Source organism: Pipistrellus hanaki, assembly GCF_964339955.1.
Source record: "Pipistrellus hanaki genome assembly, chromosome: 2".
Classification (NCBI taxonomy): Eukaryota; Metazoa; Chordata; class Mammalia; order Chiroptera; family Vespertilionidae; genus Pipistrellus; species Pipistrellus hanaki.
Genome location: NC_140504.1, coordinates 108993070 through 109017046, shown reverse-complemented (window position 1 = coordinate 109017046; position 23977 = coordinate 108993070). Strand labels below are relative to the sequence as shown.

Sequence of the window (23977 nt, the reverse complement as noted above, 5' to 3'; positions counted from 1 at the left end):
GACACAAAGGAAGGAGATGGAGGAAAAGAAAATATTGGACATTGAGTTCAAAACTACAGTTACAAGGTTATTCAACAATATCCTAAAAAGGCAGATAAAATAAATGAGACCTATGAGGATATGAAAAGGGAGCAAATAGAAATAATAAGGGATCAACTAGAAATGAAGAAAACATTGTCTGAAATAAAAAATATTATACAAAGTCCTAAAAACAGACTGGAAGATCGCAAGAATCAAGATAAAGATTTAGAACACAAAGAGCCAGAGGACACTCCTCTGCAGAAGGGAGAAGATAAGAGAATCCAGAAAGTTGAAGATAGTGTAAGAAACCTCTGGGACAATTTCAAGCAAACCAACATCAGAATTATGGGGATTCCAGAAGAAGAGAAAGAGCAAGATACCGAAAGAATACTAGAAGAAATAGTGGCAGAAAACTTCCCCCACCTGGGGAAAGAAATAGACTTACAAGTCCAGGAAGCACACAGAACCCCAAACAAAATGAATCCAAGGAGGACCACACCAAGACACATCATAATTAAAATTCCAAGAGCAAAAGACAAAGAGAGAACATTAAAAGCAGCAAGAGAAAAGCAGGTAGTGACCTATAAAGGAGCACCCATACGATTGTCAGCTGATTTCTCAACAGAAACCATGCAGGCCAGACGGGAATGGCAAGAAATATTCAAGGTGATGAATAGCAAGAACCTACAGCCAAAAATAATCTACCCAGCAAAGCTATCACTCAGAATCAAAGGACAGATAAAGAGCTTCACAAATAAAAAAAAGCTAAAAGAGTTCATCACCACCAAACCAGAATTATATGAATTGCTGAAGGGGGTTATTTAGGAAGAGGAAGAAGATAAAGATAAAAATTATGAACAACAAATACGTAGCTATCAACAAGTGAATCTAAAAACCAAGGGAATTAAAAAATCTGATGAACAATATTAACTGGTGAATATAATAGAATCAGAGGTATGGAAGGGGAGTGGACTGACGATTCTCGGGGAAAAGGGGAATGGGGGTGTGGGAAGAGACTGAACAAAAACTGTGCACCTATGGATGAGGACAATGGGGAAAGGACAGAGGGTGGGGTCTGGTGGGAACCTGGTGAAGGGGAGCAATTGAGGGGGGGGGGAGAGGATCACATTTGTAATAATCTGAACAATAAAGATTTATTTAAAAAATAAAAATTAAAAAAAAAATAAAGTCCTCTGCTGTGATTGTATTGCTGTCCATCTTTTCCTTATAATTCTTCAGAAGCTGTTTTATATATTTAGATGCTCCTATATTAGGTTCATATATGTTTATCAGAGTTGTATCCTCTTGTTGTATTGATTTATTTAGTATTATGAAGTGGCTTTCATCATCTCTTGTAATGGACTTCACTTTGAAGTCTGTATTGTTATATCTGAGTATTACCACCCCAGCTATTTTTTTCATTTCCATTTGCATGGGAATTTCATTTTCCTCTCTTCACTTTCCTGTGTGAATCTTTTGTTCTGAGGTGGGTCCCTTATAGATAGCATGTATATATAATGTTTTCTTATCCATTAGCTATCCTATGTCTGTTGATTGCAGCATTTAAGATCATCATTTATAGATACTTATCTATTGCCATTCTATTCTTTATGCCTATGTTCTCCTCTTTCTCTCTACTTCTTCTTACAAAACTCAGTTCAGCATTTCTGCAGTGCTGGTTTGGTAATAATAAATTCTCTTAGCTTTTTTTTTTATCAATTCTCTCAAAGCTCTTTATTTCACCTTTGATTTTGAATGATAGCTAGTCTTGGGTTCAGTCCCGTGGCCTGAAGTGTTTCTATTGATAAATCAGCTGACAGTCTAATAGGAGCATTCTTGTAGGTAACTTTCTATCCTTCTCTTACAGCCTTTAAGATCCTTCCTTTGTCTTTAATGTTTGCCATCTTATTTATTATGTGCCTAGATGTGGATATTTTTGGATTTATAGTGATTGGAACTCTCTGTTTTTCCTGAACTTGAATGACTTTTTCCTTCACCAAGTTAGGGAATTTTTGTGCCATTATTTCTTCAAACAGGTTCTTTATTACTTTTTCAGATTCTTTTCTTCTGGCACTCCTATGATGCAAATTTTATGTTTCATGTTTTCCTAAACATCCCTTAGACTCTCCTGCTTTTTAATTTTTTTTTTCCATTTGCTGCTCTGATTAGGTGTTTTTTCTGCCTTGTCTTCTAATTTGCTGCAATGCTCATCACCTTCTTTTGGTTTACTGTTGAAACTTCCAGGGTATTCTTTATTTCCACTGTGTCACTCCTTGTTCTTACCTATTTCTTATTGTTTCCACCTCTCTTTTCATGTTGGTGTAGCTCTCATTAAGTCCTTTATAAATCTCATTAAGTTGCTTGTACTTTCTTTGAGTTCTTTGAGCACCATTATTACCATTACTGTGAATTTTTTATTTGGCAAAGGCATTTCCTCCTTTTCTTTCATTTTGGGGTTCTTTGTTGCCACATTTTTGCTGTTCCTTTTGTTTTAATTTCTTTGTATTAAGATAAAACTGCTATGCCTCCCAGACTTTGTGGGGTGGTTTTATGTAGCAGATGTTCTGTGGGACCCAGTTGTACAGTCTCTTGTATCTCCTGAGCTGGGTGCTCTAGAATGGCCCTTTGCTTGAGTTATGTAGGTTCTCCTGTTGTACTTGGGTTTTGAATATTATTGCCATGTTGGTGGATGGAGTTTCCTCTCAGGCTCACTGAGTATGTGATTCATCTCTGACCATGTTGTGATTGCTGTTGTGGAAGTGCTAACTGAGCAGAACAAAATACAACACAACAAACATGAAACAAAATAAAATAAAATAAAATAAAATAAAATAAAATAAAATAAAATAAAAACATACACAAGACCCCTGTTGAACCAATAAAAGCAACCACAAGCAAAGAGAGAATTAGGAAAGAGATATGAGAGCAAGAATGATAGAAAAGAAGGAATGAAAAATATGAGGAGAAAAGAAAACAAACAAAAAAAATAGCACAAACAAACAAAAAAAAGGCAGGGGAAGAAATATGTAGTTGCAGAGATGAAATAAAGGAAATTAAAAAATTAGGGGAATATGGGAAAGAAGATGGTTTAAAATAAAGGAGGAAGAAAAGAAAGAAAAGGGAAAAAGTTTGAAAAGGAAAATATAGGAAAAAGCAGATAGACCTAAAATAAGAAAAGAAAGAAAGAAAAAAAAGATGAGAGAGCAGGAGAAAAAGAAAAAAGAAAGAAAAGGAAAAAAAATTAGTGGAAAAAAAAGTTGAGTAGGAAAAGGGAAGAGGGAAATATATGAACAAAACAAAAAAGACTAGAATAATAACAAATCAATAAAGCAGATAGGTGAAGAAGATAAGTTTAAAAAGGAAAGAGAATAATAAAAAGGAAAAGAGAAGAAGAAAAGGAGGCAGGGAATGAAGTGAAGTGGCATTTGTTTCATCAGAGTTTAGTGCCCCATTGGAGCTCCCTTTGGAACCTACTCTTCTGATGGCTGTGGCTGACTGTTCTGTCTGCCAATTCTGAGCTTCTTTTGAGGTACTTAGATGCTTACCACTGTCATTAACTGTCTTCCTTTGGCTTTCATCAAATTGCTTGAAGCTCCACAGTTTGTGTCTGTCTCCATAGAACTTGGCTGCAAGCAGGCGGGGCTAATCTTCCCTCTAAAATAGGTTTGTTAGCAGCATGGGGCTCAGGGCTGGGTCAGCAAACTTCTAGTTCCCCGGGCTCCACCTCTGTCTGCCTTTTCCTGCTAGCCAGCTGTCAATCTTAATCTCAAAAGTCTGTTTCTGAAAGGACGTTAGGTGGGGCAAGTGCTATTCAGTTTTCAGGGAATGTTTGTGGGTGTGTTTCCCTGCCCCAGATATACTCTGCAAATACTGTGGCTCAAAATACTGTTTTGCCCTTGGCTGGGCAGTGATCCTTGTACTCAGTCCAGTGGGATCAGCCGGAAACCTCGAGTTACCAGCACTCCCATGTGGGACAGCACCATTCAGGTTTCTGGGATAGTGGGGCTGATGGCCCCTCTTCCAGTCCAGTCACTGAAGCTCCCCAAAACTTTTCAAACCTATAGGCTTGGCCTCTGCTTTCGTTTTTTCTGAAAATGTCAAAATGCAAGGTGTGGGAGGCAAGGCTCCTGAGGCTGGGACAGGTTGTATTACCCAGTGGGGGGGGTTTTCCTTTTCCTTCCCTGTGGCTACTGGGAATGGCTAGCTCCTCTCAGGAAATGTGTTTGTTTCAGTTTGGGGGTGTACAACCAAAGGCTGGCTCCTGCCTGCTGCTTTTCCACATCTCCCCACAATGCTTCCCACCCCAGCTTCTCCTAGGCACCTCAAGTACTCACCTCCCTGCCTGCATGGAAGCTTAGGGTGAGTAGCTACAAATAGAAACTGCTCTGGGATAAAAAACAAAAACAAAAACAAACAAACAAAAATCTGCAGCTTTGTCTCCCACCGGCTCTGATCTACCAGCTCCATAGCGACACGCAGCCCTGCCAGCTGGATGTTATGTTGACTGCTGTTTTCGGCTCTGGTGCTCTGGGTTGTGAAGCCCCGCCTTGGTTCCGGGCCTCTATCTTCTGAGAGAACAGACCCTCTGTAGCTGGCAGCTCACTCCTCACTCTTGGCTTCCCTACCTGCCACTTCTGGAAGCTGGGCCAGCTCCTCTCATCACCTCAACCTTCTTACCAGTCTCCAGGTGTTTTGTCCTTCCTTGATATGTCTCCTCCTCAGCTGGACCTCAGTTGGTAATTCCAGGTATGTTCCCCACTTTAATTTTATAAGTCTGGCCTGGGAGGAGGTGCAAGAAAGGTCTGCCTATTCGGCCACCATTTTTCCCAGACCTTCAATTACTATTGAAGGGAAGATGAGTCTGGAAGAAATTTCTTTTCAGTGCACCATTCTGAGTGTTTCCTAGTGAGACTGGACTGCGATACTTCTGCATCAGCAGTATCCAAAAATCTCAATGCAGTCACAGGGCTGTATTTTTCCTGGATTCTGTGCAACTTACGCATTAGCGGTTCTTATGGAGAAGTTTTCTTTGGGCAAGATGTCCAGTTAAATCAAATTTAGGCACAAATACTTTTCAACTACATAAATTCTTCTTGTTTTATCTGCAAATCAAAAACTACTCACAGAGGAAGAGCAGCTCGTGTAGGTTTGAGGAACACTCCAACCTCTTCACTGAAACCATTTTACTAGTATTGTTGAAAAACACTTCAGAAGTGTGCAATTCACTTACTCAGAGAACTTACCAAAGCTAATAACTTATTATGGTTTTTTTAAAATATATTTTATTGATTTTTTTTACAGAGAGGAAGGGAAAGAGATAGAGAGTTAGAAACATCAATAAGAGAGAAACATCCATCAGCTGCCTCCTGCACATAATGGGGATGTGCCCATAACCAAGGTACATGCACCCTCTCCAATCTGGCATTCCTCTCACAATCCAGGACTACTGGCTCCCAACTGCTCGCCTGCCTGCCTTCCTGATTGCCCCTAACTGCTTCTGCCTGCCAGCCTAATAACCCCCTAACCACTCCCCTGCCAGCTTTATTAATGCCTAACTGCTCCCCTGCCAGCCTAATTGCCCCTAATTGCCTTCCCATGCCAGCCTGGTCACCCCCAGCTTCCCTCCTTTGCCAGCCTGGTCACCTCTAACTTCCCTCCCCTGCAGGCTTGATCACCCCAACTGCCCTCCCTTGCAGGCCTGGCTTTTCCCAACTGCCCTCCCCTGCTGGCTATCTTGTAGTGGCCATCTGTGTCCACATTGGGGCAGCCATCTTTGACCACATGGGGGCAGCCATCTTGTGTGTTTGCATATCATTATTTTATTAGATAGGATTAGATAGGATAGAGGCCTAGTGCATGGGTGGAGACAAGCTGGTTTATCCTGAAGGGTGTCCTGGATCAGAGTGGGGGTTCCCTTAGGGCATAGGGTGGCCTGGACAAGGAGCCTGTGGTGGTTTGCAGGCCGGCCACACCCCCTGGTGACCCAAGCGGAGGCCCTGGTATCTGAGATTTATTTATCTTCTATAATTAAAACTTTGTAGCCTGGAGTGGAGGCCTGGACCAGCAAGGGCAGGCAGAAAGCTTGGCTTTCTCCATTGCCAGGGAAACCCACACCTCCCTCCTGCTCTCTGTGGCTGCAGCCATCTTGGTTAGGTTAATTTCCTATTCACTCCTGATTGGTTGGTGGGCATGGCTTGTGGGTGTAGGAGAGGTATGGTCAATTTGCATATTACTCTTTTATTAGATAGGATTCTCCTTTACAGGGCTTATAAAAAGGGGATGTATACATTATAATCAAATATTTAAATATTCTTTAAAATGCCAAATAACCCCTCACTCTTAGTATGCCATCCTGATTTGATTTTATTCTATACTCTTCCAAATCTTGACCTTATCTAGATTTTACTTATTCTAAATGTTGTTGTAATAAAAGGGGTTCTTTGATTCATGGCACCACACAATAGACACAATGAATGTTAGCTTAATGAATGCAGGGAGGTACAAAAGAATGGGAAGTTGTACCTTATATCACCTTTTAGACTCTCACCTACGGTTCAACTAGTCTCACATGTAGAAGGATATCCACCTCCTTCTGTATGGTTGATATCTAGACTCTACAAAGACCAGAATCAAATCTTGGCTCCAACAGCCAATTAAATATGTGATCATGCGCAAGTTACTGGATTTATCTAAATCTCTTTTTCAACTAGAAAATAAAGATACTAATAGTACGTTTATCTTTGAAGTATCATGTTCCTAGCACAATAGCTAATATTTACTGTTTACTATTATTGTGATGTGCCTCACCTCAAACTTTATGCTGGTCAAATAAGACTATATTCCCAAATGTATAAAGATCTTTCTTTCATTAAGATAAATAGATGTAAAAATAGACTTTTGCTTTCTTTGATATTGTAGAGGCCATATCATTACATCAAAATAGGTGTATCATAATTTATGCCTGCCTTTAGTTGTTGAATAATTTTAAATACTTTTCAAATTATTTGATAGTATCAATCATATTGATGAACATTATTATATCTATGTACTAATATATGCTATAATCTATTCTATATGTGAATATATAGATTTTTCTCATTTAAACCATTCCCTTAAGATATATTTTCAGGAGTATTAGTGCTGAGCAAAGGGTATGACATTTTGATACTTGTTAGAAAGTGCTAATATACTGCTTTTTTCATTGAATTTCTGATCAGAGCCCATATTTGTCTTACAGTTCAGAGAAAGAGGCACCCAGTAGATACATTGGAAATATATTACTTGTAGGATCCTTTTCTCTAGAGAAGCAATGAAGGGGGCCTTGCACCTCTTGGACTGCACGTGTATTTACTAAATGAAAAGGAAGTAACATGGCTCACATTCCATCCATAAAGACTTGTTTCTTTGGAACAACTTTTTCATCTTATTGGGGAGCTGGTTGTGCGCATATGAGTTGCAGTTCTCTCTCTAATCCCTAGTTGGGTTTTAGAGATTGACCTTGTAACTTGGCACTGTGAAGTTCCTTTATACTTATAGCCTCACTGAGGGTAAATAGCAATTTACTTGGAATCTCACAGCTTCCATTTTGCTCTCATAAAGACATATTTTTATAGAAGGCTGGTGAACTCACCTGGGGTCACAAAACATGGCTGGATTGGTTTGCCACCTATATGAAGTTGGTGTCCACCCAACCTGGCTCAGAGGCTGAGTACCACCTGGCAGACAGGCTGGTAACACAGGGTGCACCACCAGCACAGAGGTGAGTTCACTTAAATCCACAACTGACAACGTTTTTATTGTAGAAACCACCAACAACCCCTTACCCTTTTAAAAGGCAGGCACTACTGATTATAAGTAATATTTCTGCAATTCTTCAATGCAAACACTATCATTTCAGGCTATTTAATATACACACAAGCATAATATGCTTAACAGTTCATAACTTCCTTTTTTCTGTTTTATACTGTTATTTGGGTTTTGATTTTCCAATATAGCATCCATACTCATGATTAACACAAAATAATGACATTTAACACAAAATCATAAGCCACAGAACACCCATATTTATGATTATGTAAAAATGCATTGCAATTATGTTCATTAGAAAATTTTGCATTTTCCTGTAAATAATGAATCCTGAATGTGTGTTAGTTACCACCAAATAAATGAGCTAAGTAGTGGCCTTCAAGTATTATTTTTACATTATGTGATTTTATTTACTACTAGAGGCCTGGTACATGAATTTGTGCATGGATGGGATCCCTTAGAGAAGCCTGCAGTGATCAGGCAGAAACTGGCAGTCCAACTCCTGCCTGCCACTCCTGCTCATACTGGCCCTGCTGCTCACTCCCAGTCAGTCCTGATCACCTCTAACTGCCCTCCCCTTCCAGTCTTGTCACCCCTAACTGTCCTCCCCCACAGGTCTGGTCACCCCTAACTGCCCTCCCCTGCTGTCCTGGTCCCCCAACTGCCCTCCCCTGCTGCCCTTCCCCTCCCCCCAACTGCTCTCCTCTGCAGGTCTGCCCTCCCCTTCAGTCCTGGTCACTCCAACTGCCCTCCTCTGTCAGCCCGGTCACCCCTAACTGTGCTCCCTGCTTACCTGCTCCCCCCCAACTACCCTGGTCTCCCCCAACTTCCCTTCTCTACAGGCCTGGTTACCCCTAACTGCCTTCCTCTGCCAGCATGGTCACCCCCAACTGCCCTCCTCTGCAGGCCTGGTCACTCCCAACTGCCCTCCTCTACTCTACTGGCCTGGTCACCCCTAACTGCCCACAACTGCCCTCCCCTGCAGGCCATCTTGTGGCAGCCATCTTGTGTCTTGGAGTGACAGTCAATTTGCATATTATTCTTTTATTAGATAAGATAGTAGATGCTTCTTCAATTTTTTTTTTTATTATAAGATGTTTAAATTTCCAAACCATCTTTTAATTACAAATATTTTCAGGAAATCTAACTTGAATAAAATAAAAATAAAAAACACTTTTGTTCCATAAATAATACTTCTCACACTTTTCTATTTTATAATGAACTAGAGGCCCGGTGCATGATATCATGCATGGGAGGGGTCCCTTCTCACACTTTTCTATTTTATAATGAACTAGAGGCCCAGTGCATGTTATCGTGCATGGGTGGGGTCCCTAGGGATGGCCTGCAGGGATTGGGCCCCAGCTCGCACCCCCAGCCTTGCAGCCCTACAGCCCCATCTGGCACCCCTCGTTAGCCTGGTGCCGCCTACTCACCTGCTCCATCATGCTGCCTTCAGGGCAATCAATAGGGGCTGGGCCCCTGCCCAGTTCTCTCAGCGCCTGAGAGCCAAGCTGCAGCCCTGCCCCCCACCACCTTCGCTGGTCTCTGTCTATGGAGAATAGGGCCCCTGCTCGCACTCATCTTGGCGTGGCACCGCCAGATCACCTGCTCCACAATCCTGCCATGGTGGGTGGCACTTTCATCAGGGTCCATTAGGGCCAGCAGCACCTCCACTGCTACCTGCTGCAGCACCGCATCACCAACATCCGCCAGGTTCTGCACCGCCCCCTGGTGGTCAGCACACATCATAGCGAGTGGTCAAACTCCCAGTTAAATGACCACCCAAGAGGACAATTTGCATATTAGGATTTTATTATATAGGATTTATGGAGAAACCACAAAACAGCTGTTAGATTTCCATTAGACTGCATATTTAATACACTCAGCCTTTCACCCTCATCACTCATTGAAAAACATGTGTTCTATTGGTCAGTCTCAGAAATCCTAATTTACCTAACATAAAAATTGCATTCAGTAGTTAGTGAAAGTGATATAAACCAGTATTTTTCTTGTCACTACCAATATGTTCTGTTTATACATAGCTTATTTTGCCACATGTTGAAAGAATATGTTCATTAAGGAAAAAAGTATATTATTTTTAATGATATTGGATGTTATTTTAAATATTGCCGGTTGAAAAGCAAGAACATTTTAGTGTAATTACAGTTCAGCTAATGGCTAAACAATTAAAAATAATTTCAAATAAAAATAGATTCTGAAAGCACATCAAATACTTCGATATCTGCATAGTAGAGTTTTAGAGAAGGAGCCTCATTCATTCTGAATTTGTGATAATCAGAGCATGAGTTGAAGTTTGCTTTTTATCCACACACTAAGCAAATGAATACACATTGCTTGTTATGCTGAGTTATGTAATGTGATATTTTATTAAGACCAGTATAAATGCTTTTTAATTGGCTTGATAATTATGTTGCATTATACAGTATTTTAAAAATTCAATTTGGCACATGAATGCCTCTTGAGTCATAATTGCCTGGAAAAATTATGCTTTTTTTTTTCTTTAAATGAATCCCTAGTATGGACTTATTTGTAAAATCTGGCCAAAGAAACTTAACATTAATTGAATCATGTTTAATTATTTTAAAAAGCTGGCCATGTGCCCATTTGATTGGCTTCTTAAAACACATGAAAAAGAGTTTAAAATATTGATCTACTTATCAAAAACTATAGTTCCATTTCAAAAGCAGTAAAATTTTATTAGTGATGAAACAGCTTCTATTTTGTAATCTATAAATAAAATTATTTAACATAAAAGTTCCTTAAGTGATTATTTAAAAAAATTCTTTACTGGAGAAACCAAGATGGCGGCATAGGTAAACACCTAACTGCAGCCTCACACAACAATTTCAAAATATACAACTAAAATACAAAGTGGATATCATCCAGAACTACAGGAAAGTTGACTGACTGGAAATTCTACAACTAGAAGGAGAAAGAAAACCAGAAGAAAAATCAGAGGAGCTGTAAAAGCCTAAGGTGCAGAGACACGGTACACACGTGGGGAGAGGACAGAGCTGGAAAGGAGGGGCGGCCGAGTGCCTGGTTGGCGTTCCCTAGCGGGAAGGAGATAAAAGCTCTGGACTGAGGTGAGCCCCAGTTCCAACTGCACTAAACCCCAGTTCTGGGCGAGACCCTGTGGACCCATGTTCATATAGAGGGATTCTAAGCTGTAAGGTGGAAACTCAGGGGAGCGGTGAAAAGCAGAGCCCCGGCCGAAACCGGTTTGGCTCAGTGGATAGAGCGTCGGTCTGCGGGCTGAAAGGTCCCAGGTTTGATTTCAGTCAAGGGCATGTACATTGGTTGCAGGCACATCCCCTATAGGGGGTGTGCAAGAGGCAGCTGGTCGATGTTTCTCTCTCATCAATGTTTCTAGCTCTCTATCTCTCTCCCTTCCTCTCTGTAAAAAATCAATAAAATATATTTAAAAAAAAAAAAAAAAAAAAAAAAGCAGAGCCCCGGAGTCACGCACATTGCGTGCAGAGGATGGACTATTAGACTGTGCTGCTGGATTGCCCTAGTGGGAAGGAGACAAAAGCTCCAAACTGTGCAGAGCCCCAGTTCCAACTGCACTGAACCCCAGTTCTAGACCAAACCCTGGGGACCCAAGCTCATACGGAGGGAGGCTGGGCTGTAAAGCAGAAACTCAGGGGAGTGGTGAAAGGAAGTCCCGGAGGAGCGCACATTGAGCTCAGAGGACTGACTGTTGACTGTGCCGCTGGATTGCCCTAGCAGGAAGTAGACAAAAGCTGTGACTGCACTTAAACCCCACTTCCAACTGCACTGAACCCCAGTTCCAGGCTCATTGGGGGTGAAACTAGACTGTCTGGTAGTGGGTGAAACTTGAGAGCACATTTCTCTCAGAGGTGCTTGCAGCGAGTACCAAAGCAGCAAGTACCAAAAGACACTGAGGAACACTAAGACTCAGGAACCTCATAGGGCGGGGCTGACAGAAAGCCAAGGCTGTAGGCTCCACCCTGAAACTCCGCCCCATCCAAGCTGAGCATAGAGGCTCTTGAATAAGACTGTCTCCCAGCATAGACACAGCTGATCCTCACAGCCAATTGGCCTGGAGGTCAATTCCTCCCAGTGATACCAACAACAATTAAGACTTAACTACAAAAGGCTGTATACACAGTCTACAAAGGGGTGCACCGAGATAACTGGGAGGCTGACCCACTGAACCATATAGAACACCTTAACACACAAAGCCACCCTACCAACTCAGGAAAGCAGCGAAAATGCCGAGACAAGGAAACAGATCACAAACGAAAGAAATGGAGGGAAAAAATCGACTGGATATAGAGTTTAAAACCATGCTTTTAAGGTTTTTCAAGAATCTCCTAGAAAAGGCCAATAAAATAAATGATACCTATGAGGATATGAAAAGGGATCAACTAGAAATAATAAAGGATCAACTAGAAATAAAGAATACATTCTCTGAAATAAAAAATATTATACAGAGTCCTAAAAACAGAATGGAAGATTGCAAGAATCAAGTCAAAGATTTGGAACACAAAGAGCCAGAGGAAACTCCTCCGCAGAAGCAAGAAGACAAGAGAATCCAGAAAGTTGAATATAATGTAAGAAACCTCTGAGACAACTTCAAGCGAACCAACATCAGAATTATTGGGGTCCCAGAAGATGAGAGAGAGCAAGATACTGAAAACATATTGAAAGAAATGGTGACAGAAAACTTCCCCCACCTGGGGAAAGAATTAGACTTACAAGTTCAGGAAGCACACAGAACCCCAAACAAAAGGAATCCAAAGAGGACCACACCAAGACACATCATAATTAAAATTCCAAGAGCAAAAGACAAAGAGAGAATATTAAAAGCAGCAAGAGCAAAGCAGGTAGTTACCTATAAAGGAGCACCCATACGATTGTCAGCTGATTTCTCAACAGAAACCATGCAGGCCAGACGTGAATGGCAAGAAATATTCAAGGTGATGAATAGCAAGAACCTACAGCCAAAAATAATCTACCCAGCAAAGCTATCACTCAGAATCAAAGGACAGATAAAGAGCTTCACAAATAAAAAAAAGCTAAAAGAGTTCATCACCACCAAACCAGAATTATATGAATTGCTGAAGGGGGTTATTTAGGAAGAGGAAGAAGATAAAGATAAAAATTATGAACAACAAATACTTAACTATCAACAAGTGAATCTAAAAACCAAGGGAATTAAAAAACCTGATGAACAATATTAACTGTTGAATATAATAGAATCAGAGGTATAGCAGGGGAGTGGACTGATGATTCTTGGGGAAAAGAGGAGTGGGGGGGTGCAGGAAGAGACTGAACATAAATTGTGTACCTATGGATGAGGACAATGGGGGGTGGGGAAAGGGCATAGGGTGGGGTGGGAACCTGGTGGAGGGGGGGGGAAAAGGAACTTTTGTAATAATATGAACAATAAATATTTATTTTAAAATAAATAAATAAATAAATAAATAAATAAATAAATATTGAATAGTATAGTATTAGGTTATTTGTATTCTTGCTTTTTGGATAATCCTGAACAATCATAAAAGAGGAAATGAAAGAAGTAGTAGTAACATTTATATCATCTACAGATTTTAATTCCCTGTGTGTATACTGCATGGGGAAATGATTACTAAGTCACACTTTGAATTTACGTGTATATAGTATATGTGCACAGGAGGCCTGCCTGCTGCTCCATAAAGGCCTGGTACAAGGTTGGCATCTGGGGACCTGGATTTGGGGAGGGTTCTCACTGTCATAACTGGTAAGATAAGAGTGGTTCACTCTGTCTAGACTGTTTGTGCAAGCAGTGTGGCTCATCTGCATTCCTCCTTCAAGTCCGGAGTTTTGGTTTGCGCCAGATAGAGCCTGCCTATGTGGCTAGCTCCCGGTGTTAACCTTCCTAGGTTCTCTAAGAAGCTTTCCTGGTTGGCAACATTTCACAGGTGTTGCTGGGATAATGAGTAATCCTGTGTGACCACTCAGACAATATTCTGGAAGCCTCCCCCTGAATCACCTGGATTTCTCTCCCCCTGTGGCTTTTCCTTGCTGATTTTGCCTTGTATCCTTGCTTATATAGTCCTCACAGCCAGTCATAAAGCCCTAGGGTTGGGAGGGGACTCCTGACCTGGAATCTCATTGGCAGTGGCTGTCGTGTCTGGATGATGGAGCTCAGCATCGCAGCACCTCAGCAGAGAGGCTGGTGTGGTGGCCAACACTTTCCTCAGCACAATGTTTAAAACACTTTCCTCAAGTCACCCTTAGAGCTTTAGGTTATGGGCTTAGCCCCCATTTTTAATTTAAAGGTTACTTCTTTAGTTTAACGTTTTCTAAATCCTCAATGGTTAGCACTGTAACCCATTTAATAAATGTTGAATTTATTTGAAGAGATCTCCCAGTAGTACCTGGACTCTGCTCTTTCTAGTCCTGTCCTTACCCTTCCCCCCTCTCCCACAGTATTTACTTCCCACACCCCCTGAACCTTTATACACATACTCTGAACTTGTCAGAAGAAATGCCATCTTTGGAGTTTTGTGTATTAACAACTCTTAGGAACACTGATGTGTAGATATATCCACATTTAATAATGATTTTCAGTACATATTATATGCCGAAATCTGAATCTAAACTCAAATTTACATGTAATAACAGCCTTAATAAATTAAAATGTATTCAAATGCTAAATGAATTGACCAGATAGCCTGAAAAATAATTTCAAATAAAAATATTCGCTACCTTTGGAACCATAAATTTTGTCCATCTTTTACATGTACCCAATGAGTATAGTAATTTAATTTTCCTACTGAAGGTGCTGCCATTCTAATTTCACTATTAATGGCTGCCATTTAAACACTTAGAGCAGATTCTGCTACTACATATATTTTAGGGTGCATGGCAAAAGCTCATAGTCACAGGAAACCACTCATACTTGTGGGTACAGCACAACATGGGAGCACTGTTGCTAAATCTGTGTCACACAGATGCTGAGCTGAGAAGCCAAATGCTCTGCACCTCCATTGATTGCCCTTTGTTTGGGACTGTCATGAACTAATTGGCAAGTTCTGAATTTCTGAAGCCCTAGAAGTTATTTTAAAATATAAAATATTGCCTACCTCAGTGGTCGGCAGACTCATTAGTCAACAGAGCCAAACATCAACAGTACAGCGATTGAAATTTCTTTTGAAAGCCGAAAATCACCTTCTGCGCATGGACCACGAAGTTTCAGTCACACTGTATGTGTGCGCCCGCACATGGTATTTCATGGAAGAGCCACCCTCAAGAAGTCAAAGAGCCACATGTGGCTTTTGAGCCACAGTTTGCCAAACACTGCCCTAACTGGTTTGGCTCACTGGATAGTGTCAGCCTGCTGACTGAAGGATCCCAGGTTCGATTCTGGTCAAGGGCACATGCCCAGGTTGTGAGCTCGATCCCCAGTATAGGGTGTGCAGGAGGCAGCTGATCAATGATTCTCTCTCATCACTGATGTTTCTATTTCTCTCTCCCTCTCCCTTCCTCTCTGAGATGAATAAAATAAATAAAATAAAAAATATTTATGAAAATGCTAAAATGTACCTATTTACTTATAGTGAAACCATAACATTTTGTCTAGTTTTATGACAAGTCTATCCTATATAATAAAAGTATAGTATGGCCTTAACCCGTTTGGTCAGTGGATAGTGTCGGCCTGTGGACTGAAAGATCCCCGGTTCGATTCTGGTCAAGGGCATGTACCTAGATTTTGGGCACATCCCCAGAAGAGGATGTGCAAGAGACAGCTAATCAATGTTTCTCTCTCATCGCTATTTCTAACTCTCAGTAAAAGATCAATAAAATAAAATATATATTTTTTAAAAGTGTAGTATGAAAATTATCCTCTCCACTGGGAGTTGTCCCAGAGTTCAACCAGGGGGCGGAGCTGGCCGGTTGAAGGGAGGTAGGCCCCTGCTGGCAGCCAACAGCTGATAGGGACCTTACCAATACACGAATTTTGTGCACTGGGCCTCTAGTATTGTATATGTAGCAAATATGTGATTTAAAATGTAGTTAACTCACAACAAGATTAAAAATCTTTTCTGAAAAACTTTTTTTTTAAACATCAGATTCAAGCACCTAGTAGCTCTTTGAAACCAAGACAATAGCAGTAAAGATGTATAGGGAACCTACCCCAAGATCTCCTGGTGTGTCCGCTGCCCAGCAGGTAGAATGACTGGCTACTGTGAGATAGCTTGGATAGCTTGGGGACTCCCTGACAGCAGAGTTTTTCAGAGAATGTATGTCTTAGACCAGCATGGGTGGTGGGCCAGCACTGGACCAGGAATGCTTGTGATTGGTCTACAACCAGATTGCTGTGGAAATGGAAAGTATTTAAATATTTTTATAGAAATTTGACACCAAATGTCATCCAAATACGTGTCTCTAATAACTCATTGTTACTGTGTTTTCAAAAGTATTGCTCTGTCATCTACTGGGACTTTCTAAATGGGCTTTCACCACAGATAGTTTAAGAGTGCTTGTTAAGAATTCAGTTTCCTGAGCTTCAACATAAGCCTCTGGAACCCAAATCTCTGAGAATGGGGGCAAGTCCAGGAGTCTGCATTTTAACAAGCTGTTCAGGCCATTCACTTCAGTCTGAAGTGTGGGAACTGCTTTAGGAAGAGGAACAACATACTGACTGACACTATAGAACCAGAATTGCAAAGAGCAGCTAGGATATAGTTGCTTGCAGTCCCCATGCATGAGTGCCATTGCCATTGCCTCTCAGAACCGCCTGGAGAAGACTCCCTCCAAGCCCCTTCATTGCCACCTGCAGGCAAGTTGTAATATTGCACTCATGGATAATGTGTAGTACTGACCACAGGCCAGAACCAGGGCAGGGATGTCAGCCAGTGCCAAGAGGCCATGTCCAAGAATTAGTTCCCTAGCTCTGATTAGGAAATGCCAAAGCTCTTCTCTCTCCACAGACACAGGCCCTTTCCCTCATCGAGAGAAAGCATACACATCACACAGGTTCTTGTTGGTTACAGGTTGAAAATAACTGTGAATAAAGGAGAATTTAATTCTCCCTGGGCACATGGCATTCTCATTTACCATGTCAGTTCTTAATAGATGATTTTGTGAGGAATAGAAAATGTTCATAGAGCTGTAACTGCTTCTCAGAGGCGGGACTTCATCGCCTGCGTGGCCCGAGCTCAGAATAGTGCCCACTCCCCTCCCAGACTTCAGGAAGAAGAGGCTGACCTTGCCTTGGTGGGTCTCTCTGGGCCCCACCTGAGTGCCTGTCACTTCCTGCTAACCCTGGGAAGGGGCCACAGAGGGGCAGCAGGAAGAGGAGGAGGAAACCACCAGAACTGAGAGGAACTGGGGGTTTTAACCTTGCCCTTGGGAACAACTACTTACTTCCTCAAATTTGAAGGGCCTCACCTTCTCTTCGTTAGGAATGTGCTTTACTCTCAGATGTGGCTCTCGGCTCACATCTTCAGAGACTACCAAGCAGGTACCTTTGGCCTTCCGGCAGCAGCACCCCTTCTTCTGTTTCCTTCCTGCCCTCTGTCTGCAGGCCGCCCTTTTAGGTTTGGGCCTCCCCTCCCTGGGCAAGCTTTCTGCAACTCCTGGGCAAACCCAGCCCTTCCTCTCTTCTCTCCTGGTGCCTCCTAGGCAGGACTTTCTCTGGTTGTGGGGATTTTCATGGTGCAAACAGGGCTGATTAATTAGAAGTATGGTTATCCTCTATAAACAAATATGGTCTCTTACTTTGTGACTTTGCTTTTCCATGGTAGGGATATCTTTGTAATGAAAGGAGTGTGCACATTTTTTTAGTGTTTAAAGAGTGTTAACGAGGTGGCTCTAGGAAAAGAAAGCCTGTTGGCCTAGACCACAAACTCCGTTTGCTGTGATGTTTTGGGTTACAGCTCTCTATTTGAACAGTAAAACAAAGAAATTAAAGCAACTCCAATACTGACAGTTTCAGTGAAAAAAATAATTTTTAGTATGAAACTCTGTTTAAAATTCCATTTCTTCTCATTCAAACAGCTATTTTATATTAATTTAAAATCAAGCAGTTATTTTATAATCAGTTTTATATAACATGTTTCTTTGGAAATCAGGTGGGACCTGAGGGTAGAATCTGATACCTGATAGTCTAACTTGGGGGATATAGATCTGTCACTCACTAGATTGCAGTCTCTAAATTTAGTAACTTTGTGTTTTATTTTCAATCCACAGTACTCAACTGAACAAATTTATATATATAAATATATATACAACTTTTATTTTAATCCTCACCCAAGGATATGTATTTTTTTAATTTTAGAGAGAGGAAAACATTGATGTGAGAGACAAGCATCAATCAATTGCCTCCATACGTGCCCTGACTGAGAATTGAACCCACAACTTTTATTTTACTTTATTGACTTTTTACAGAGAGGAAGAGAGAGGAATAGAGAGTTAGAAACATGGATTAGAGAGAATCATTGATCAGCTGTCTCTTGCATGCCCCCCAATGGGGATGTGCCCGCAACCAAGGTACATGCCCTTGACCAGAATTGAACCTGGGACCTTTCAGATTGCAGGCTGATGCTCTACCACTGAGCCAAACCGGTTTCGGCTGAACCCACAACTTTTTTATGTAGAGGATAACTCTCCAACCACTTGAGACTCCGGCCAGGGCTGCTAGTATAACATCTTTATATATAAAGGATTATATATATATATATTAATGATTTCAGAGAGGAAGGGAGAGGGAGAGAAAGATAAAAACATCAATGATAAGAGAGAATCATTGATCGGTTGCCTCCAGCATGCCCCACACTGAGAATAGAGTCCACAACCCGGGCATGTGCCCTGACCAGGAATCAAAGTGTGATCTCCGGGTTCATTGGTTGATGTTCAACCACTGAGCCACACAAGCCAGACTAGTATTATATCTTCATATGCCCCATACCCATGAACCAGTATACGCACTCACTGGAAGTGGAAAGCCTGGAGAGCAAGGTTTTCTGGTCACCGTCATTCCCCACCACCCTGCCAGTAGGAACTTCCCCGTGGAGGTCATCGGGTTCCATTTTCTTTCTGCCTCAGGAATCCTCCTCATGATGTCCCTGTGCAGTGAGGTGCACGTGTACGAATACCTCCCGTCCGTCAGGCAGACAGAGCTGTGCCACTACCACGAGCTGTACTACGACGCAGCCTGCACCCTCGGGGCCTACCACCCCCTGCTCTACGAGAAGCTGCTGGTGCAGCGCCTGAACACTGGTGCCCAAGGGGACCTGCACCGCAAGGGCAAGGTGGTTCTGCCAGGGCTGCGGGCCGTGCACTGCCCTGCCCCCAACTCTTGAAAAGGGTCTCTGGGGAACCAATGTGCAATAAGTACTACTGTTGTGCGCTAAGTCACAAAAGAATACTTGAACTTGGATTTTAGGTGTGGTCTTGAGTCTTTAAACTGCAATTTAGTGATGGCCTCGAGAATTCTTCTCTTTCTAAGCCCTTGAGTATTTATTGCTGCCTTGAATATATAATGGAATTCAAAGGGGAAAAAGATCAAGAAAGATGCGCAAAAAAGAATAGCTGGAAGAAAATAAAATGTACAACAACACTGCTAAGCTTTTTCCACGCTGTGGGCACAGCTTATCAGGGCTGGTGTTAGTGACAGAGCTGATGCCTGCAACACATCGAACACTAAAGAAAGGTTTAGACCCGTAAGCAGGGACATTGAGGTACGGGGTTTACAGCATCGAACGTCACTTGTGCAGGCATTCATCAAAAAGATTCTGGAGTTTATGACAAATATCTGACTTGCCACTCGGCTGTGTTTATTTTAACACCAGGAATCTAGGATTCCTGTGAGGTGCCTGTGTTTCCAAACCGTTGCATTCGACATCTGTGCTTCCCGTGGCCACAAGTGATTTGCTCTATGTCAAGACACATTTCTGAAACCATAGAGCATCAAGTCAAGCAGGCCAAGAACAGTCCAGCCTATAATTGCACACAGAGAAGACGTGGTTTTCCTGCACGATTTTCTTATCAACGGGGAGCATCCCCCAGAAGGAAGGAGCAGCACTGGTGAGTAGCACAGAGTAACGCGGCTGCAGGGTAGCCCTGTATGGGACTTTTCCCCGCCCCAGCACTCCGCCTTGGACCTTCTCACCAGCCAGTCCTCCCCATGGCCTTCCTAGTTGTACACAGGACAATGAGGACACTCCTAATGGGAAGGGCTCCTTCCAACCCAGAAGGAAGGGTTTGGGAGCAGTAACTCCCTGCTTCTGGGATGCACATCTTTGTCTTTTATAAGAATTTCTTGCAGGTTAGTATCAGCTGTTGGAAACCTGGTACTAATTCTTCCCACAAATGGAGAGATGAATGTTTAGGAATCCTGTCCTCATTTCCACAGGTGTGTTTTATGTCAGCAACATAACAAAGCCATATAGTTAAATAAGATGGTGTGAAAGCGTGGTTCTTTAGCAACAATGAAAACATGTATCTGCTTCAGGGGAAAGACAACTGGAGGGGAAATGGTCACCTAAGGCAATAGCTATATTCAGTTTTATTTTACTTAATCTAAACTTTGGTCACTCATATATTGGAAAAAAAAGATTTTGAGATGAACAGAGTGAAACAGAAACTTTTGAAATACTTAAATTAAACATTGCATTATTTCAATATGCAACCAAAACATGTTTCACTGATCTGTTTGACACTTCTTTGCAATGACTACAATAGCTTAGTTAAGTACCTTTCCCCTAGAGAGTGTGTGAATGGCAGGAAGGCTTATGGAAAGTTTTTTTGTTCAAGATTGCTTTTTGCTGAGCCCTCTCAGGACTGCTTTCTTGAGCAAAGTGATTTACAGAAACTGACGACTATTTGGCTCATCTCAGCAGAAATCCAAATGGACAGCAGAATCCTATAGACATCTTTACTGTAATAGTGAAGTAACTGAAATTTTAATGTGGCAGTGTCCATGAAAGTCCCTGTGAGAGCTTCGTTTCTGTGTGTATGAGAAGGGATGGGTAATTTTTTCCTGCACATTAGCTTATGTTAAGCGCTTGACTCCCTTATTTCCCTAAAGAGCTCAGTCTCATCCCATGTCTAGTGATACTGGATGCAGGTGAGAAAGCGCTGGTGCAGTGAGCAGTCCTCTTGCAGTCCTGGCCCCAGCCCTGGCTCTGCCCTCAAATGCAGGGAATGGAGGTTCCCCAGTGGTCCTCGTGAGCCCTTACCACATCCCGTCACCAGGACAACCACTGGATGACTGGAAAGATTGGTTAGAGGAAAATGTATTGGGTCAGTGTAAATACTCAAGGTCCAAAACCCCAGAAAACACTTCAAAGATTTTTAAATTGCATTATGTTGTAACACATATACTTTTTTAAAGTGCTTTCTATGTCACTGAAATGATAAGAAAGACTGGAGGATATAGAAGGAGTTTAATTAAAATCTTTGAATTTATTATGGTCTTGACTCTTGGGACTCAGGATTTGTTAAAATTCCAAAAATGTGGTACACATACTAATATAGCATGGGCTGGGCATTCTCCAATTTAGAAGTTTAAATTGTTTAGCCTCTCAAAATATTAGGCAGTTAGAGTTAGCATGATGACTGCTTCGAGTATTAACCAAATGGGTCTTAAGTGCAATATTTGGCCAGACGTTGATTAAGTCCTTATAGGCTCCGTATGAACTGCAGTAAAGCACACAGGCCTTCTGTGACATAGTTGATAATGAACAGCCCCACTGTGTTTTTTCCAGGCCCTGCCCCTTCTAAACCCTCCATCCTCTGTGAAGGGACACTGATCAAGACCTCATAGTGCAGCCTGAGGCCACTGGCCCCTTGCTTCACTCTCAGGATGAGCAAGGTCACACTGCTATATATTTCCTGATCTTTTTTTTTGTTTTTTGTTTTGTTTTGTTTTGTTTTGTTTTGTTTTGTTTTGTTGTAATCACAAAGAAATAACTATTGGCAAAGGATGACAGCTTATGTTCATCTAGATTCTCCCTAACTCCTTTCACCAGTCCGTCCAGGTGTGAGGGTAAGGTGTACCAGGTGGAGTGTTCTCACTGTCCCCATGAAAGGCAGTGCTGGCCCTGTGAGCATGACCCTCCTCTCAGTCAGTACGGGGCTGCTTTTCTCAAGAAATAACCCTTTTTGGTGGCAGCACTTCCGTCACTGAATTAACCAGGTCCCATTGGGCACCTTAGGTGGGGTCAGCTTCACATGCGTCATGGTATGTGATGTCTGCACAGATGACTAGATTCAGGTCTCCAGAGACACATGGCACAGAGCATGTTTGGGCTGATGGCCAAAGTCACCTGGCTCACTTCTGCTTAGCTATGAAAAGAAATGGGAGAAGGATGTGGGAGGATTATGGAGAAATACATGACTGAATATATAGGCCAATAGCCTCTGCATATACTCTACAACACTATCTATGTGACTTCTCACATTCTGATAGTCTAGAACTCTATCCAGTGGTTGCACAGCTGGTAAAGGCAGATACATTTAGAAATGAATTGCTTGCATAAAATGTGCCTGAGTTCAAAATTTTTTTGTACTCTGGATATTTCCATTGTGAAAAATATTCTGCATGTTTTCTGTCACTAGGACTTTACAAAATTGGGAAATGAAAGGTATTTCTGTCAATTCAAGGATAAAATGTAAGTGCTGGTTTTTGTTTTATTGAACGGGTGAAGCTTTTTAGTAAGAAAATATAATCCAGCATATTCCTTTACAAGTTTGGGCTGGTGGAATTTAAAGAATGAGTTCTCATTCTTGTTATAAAAGTGTGCATATGGATATAGTTATATAATTGTATATACACATATCTACACACATGGTTGGATTTAAATTGTCTTTTTTCATCAAACTTTATTTCTTAAATCTTTGTAATAATCCTATTTTAATTATGCAAACACTAGGGGGTTTTTTGTTGTTGGGTTTTTGTTTTTTTGCTAATCCTCACCCGAGGATATTTTGCCGTTGATTTTTTTTTTTTTTTTTTAAGAGAGTGGAAGGGATGGAGAAAGACAGAGAAACATCTATGTGAGAGAAACACATCAATTGGTTGCCTCCCACACATGCCCTGACTGAGGCCTGGGATTGAACCTGAAACCAAGGTATTTGCCCTTGACTGGAATCAAACCCTTGACCCTTCAGTTCGTGGGCCAATGCTCTTACCACTTAGCAACTGGCTAGAGCACAAACACCAAGTTTTTAAGAGAAGGAAACAAATGTTATTTGTCCTTCTGTTTAAAAAAATTAGTCTTCCATACACTCGGTATAGTGAACATATTTAAACATCACTGTGAAGATGAACCCATAACATGAAGACAGCCTAATGTCACTCTGAAGTTTGATGAGAAGTTGACAACTCATGACTTTCACAAGATTCAGGGAAGAAACATTGATTGGTTCTACAGAAAAGCATCTTCTCATTAGGTAGGTTTCAAGCAAATTAACTGTACTGGTAGCATTAAGACATAATATAATATCACACATTCTGTTTATCCTAGATTAAAAAAAAATACTTAGAAAACTTTTCTGGTAGAAACCAGTGAACTTTTTTAACAGCATTGGGACTTTTTTTTGTATGACAATTTTTAAATGAAATGTGTGCTCTTCAAACTAAGGCTTGAGGTTTCCAGGGGTTGCATTTTAAAGGTGTTTGTACACGTTTTAAGGTTTTGATATTTTCTATTTTGATTTTGTATATTTTTACGTATACACAGTGTACAGACTTTTTCTTGTAAATAAAACATTTTTTTCAATTGTCTAGGAATTTCTCTGTTTTCATTTGTAGAAGTTGCACATGCAGATGAGTGAGTGGCAAATAATGAGTCATCCTAAACAAAAGGCAGGAAACCGAAATCCGGTTAGAAGTTGTGGAAGAAGCAACAACATCTTGCCTCCAACTACGAGCATCACACTGGGCTTCATCCTGGGCCTAACCCCATAGCACAGGGAGCAGTTGCAGCAAAGCCACAAGCGGAAAAGACAGGGACAGACTATCATAGCCTGATGTAGACTTCTCCCAGCATTGTGATTAATTTGTTGCCTTGGAGGACTTTCCCAATTCCACAGGGCTTTACATCAAAATTTAAATAAGTTATTAAAGGGGAGCCCCGGGGCAGCAAATTCACCTCCATCCACTGCAAAA

The 23977-nt window shown here is 41.5% G+C and overlaps 1 protein-coding gene across 4 annotated transcripts in view; it reads left to right on the top strand.

The window, feature by feature from the left end:
• Positions 1-23593, top strand: part of ST6GAL2 (ST6 beta-galactoside alpha-2,6-sialyltransferase 2) — a 97119-nt gene extending 73526 nt beyond the window's left edge. For 3 of the 4 annotated variants that reach the window (XM_084872475.1, XM_084872474.1, XM_084872476.1), the window contains exon 6: positions 18910-23593. In XM_084872475.1, coding sequence (XP_084728601.1) covers positions 18910-19166 — 257 coding nt within the window. In that variant the 3' untranslated portion in view covers positions 19167-23593. The remainder of the gene's footprint in view (positions 1-18909) is intronic. The other variant, XM_084872477.1, reaches the window with a different exon arrangement.
• The last annotated feature ends 384 nt before the right edge of the window (positions 23594-23977 follow it).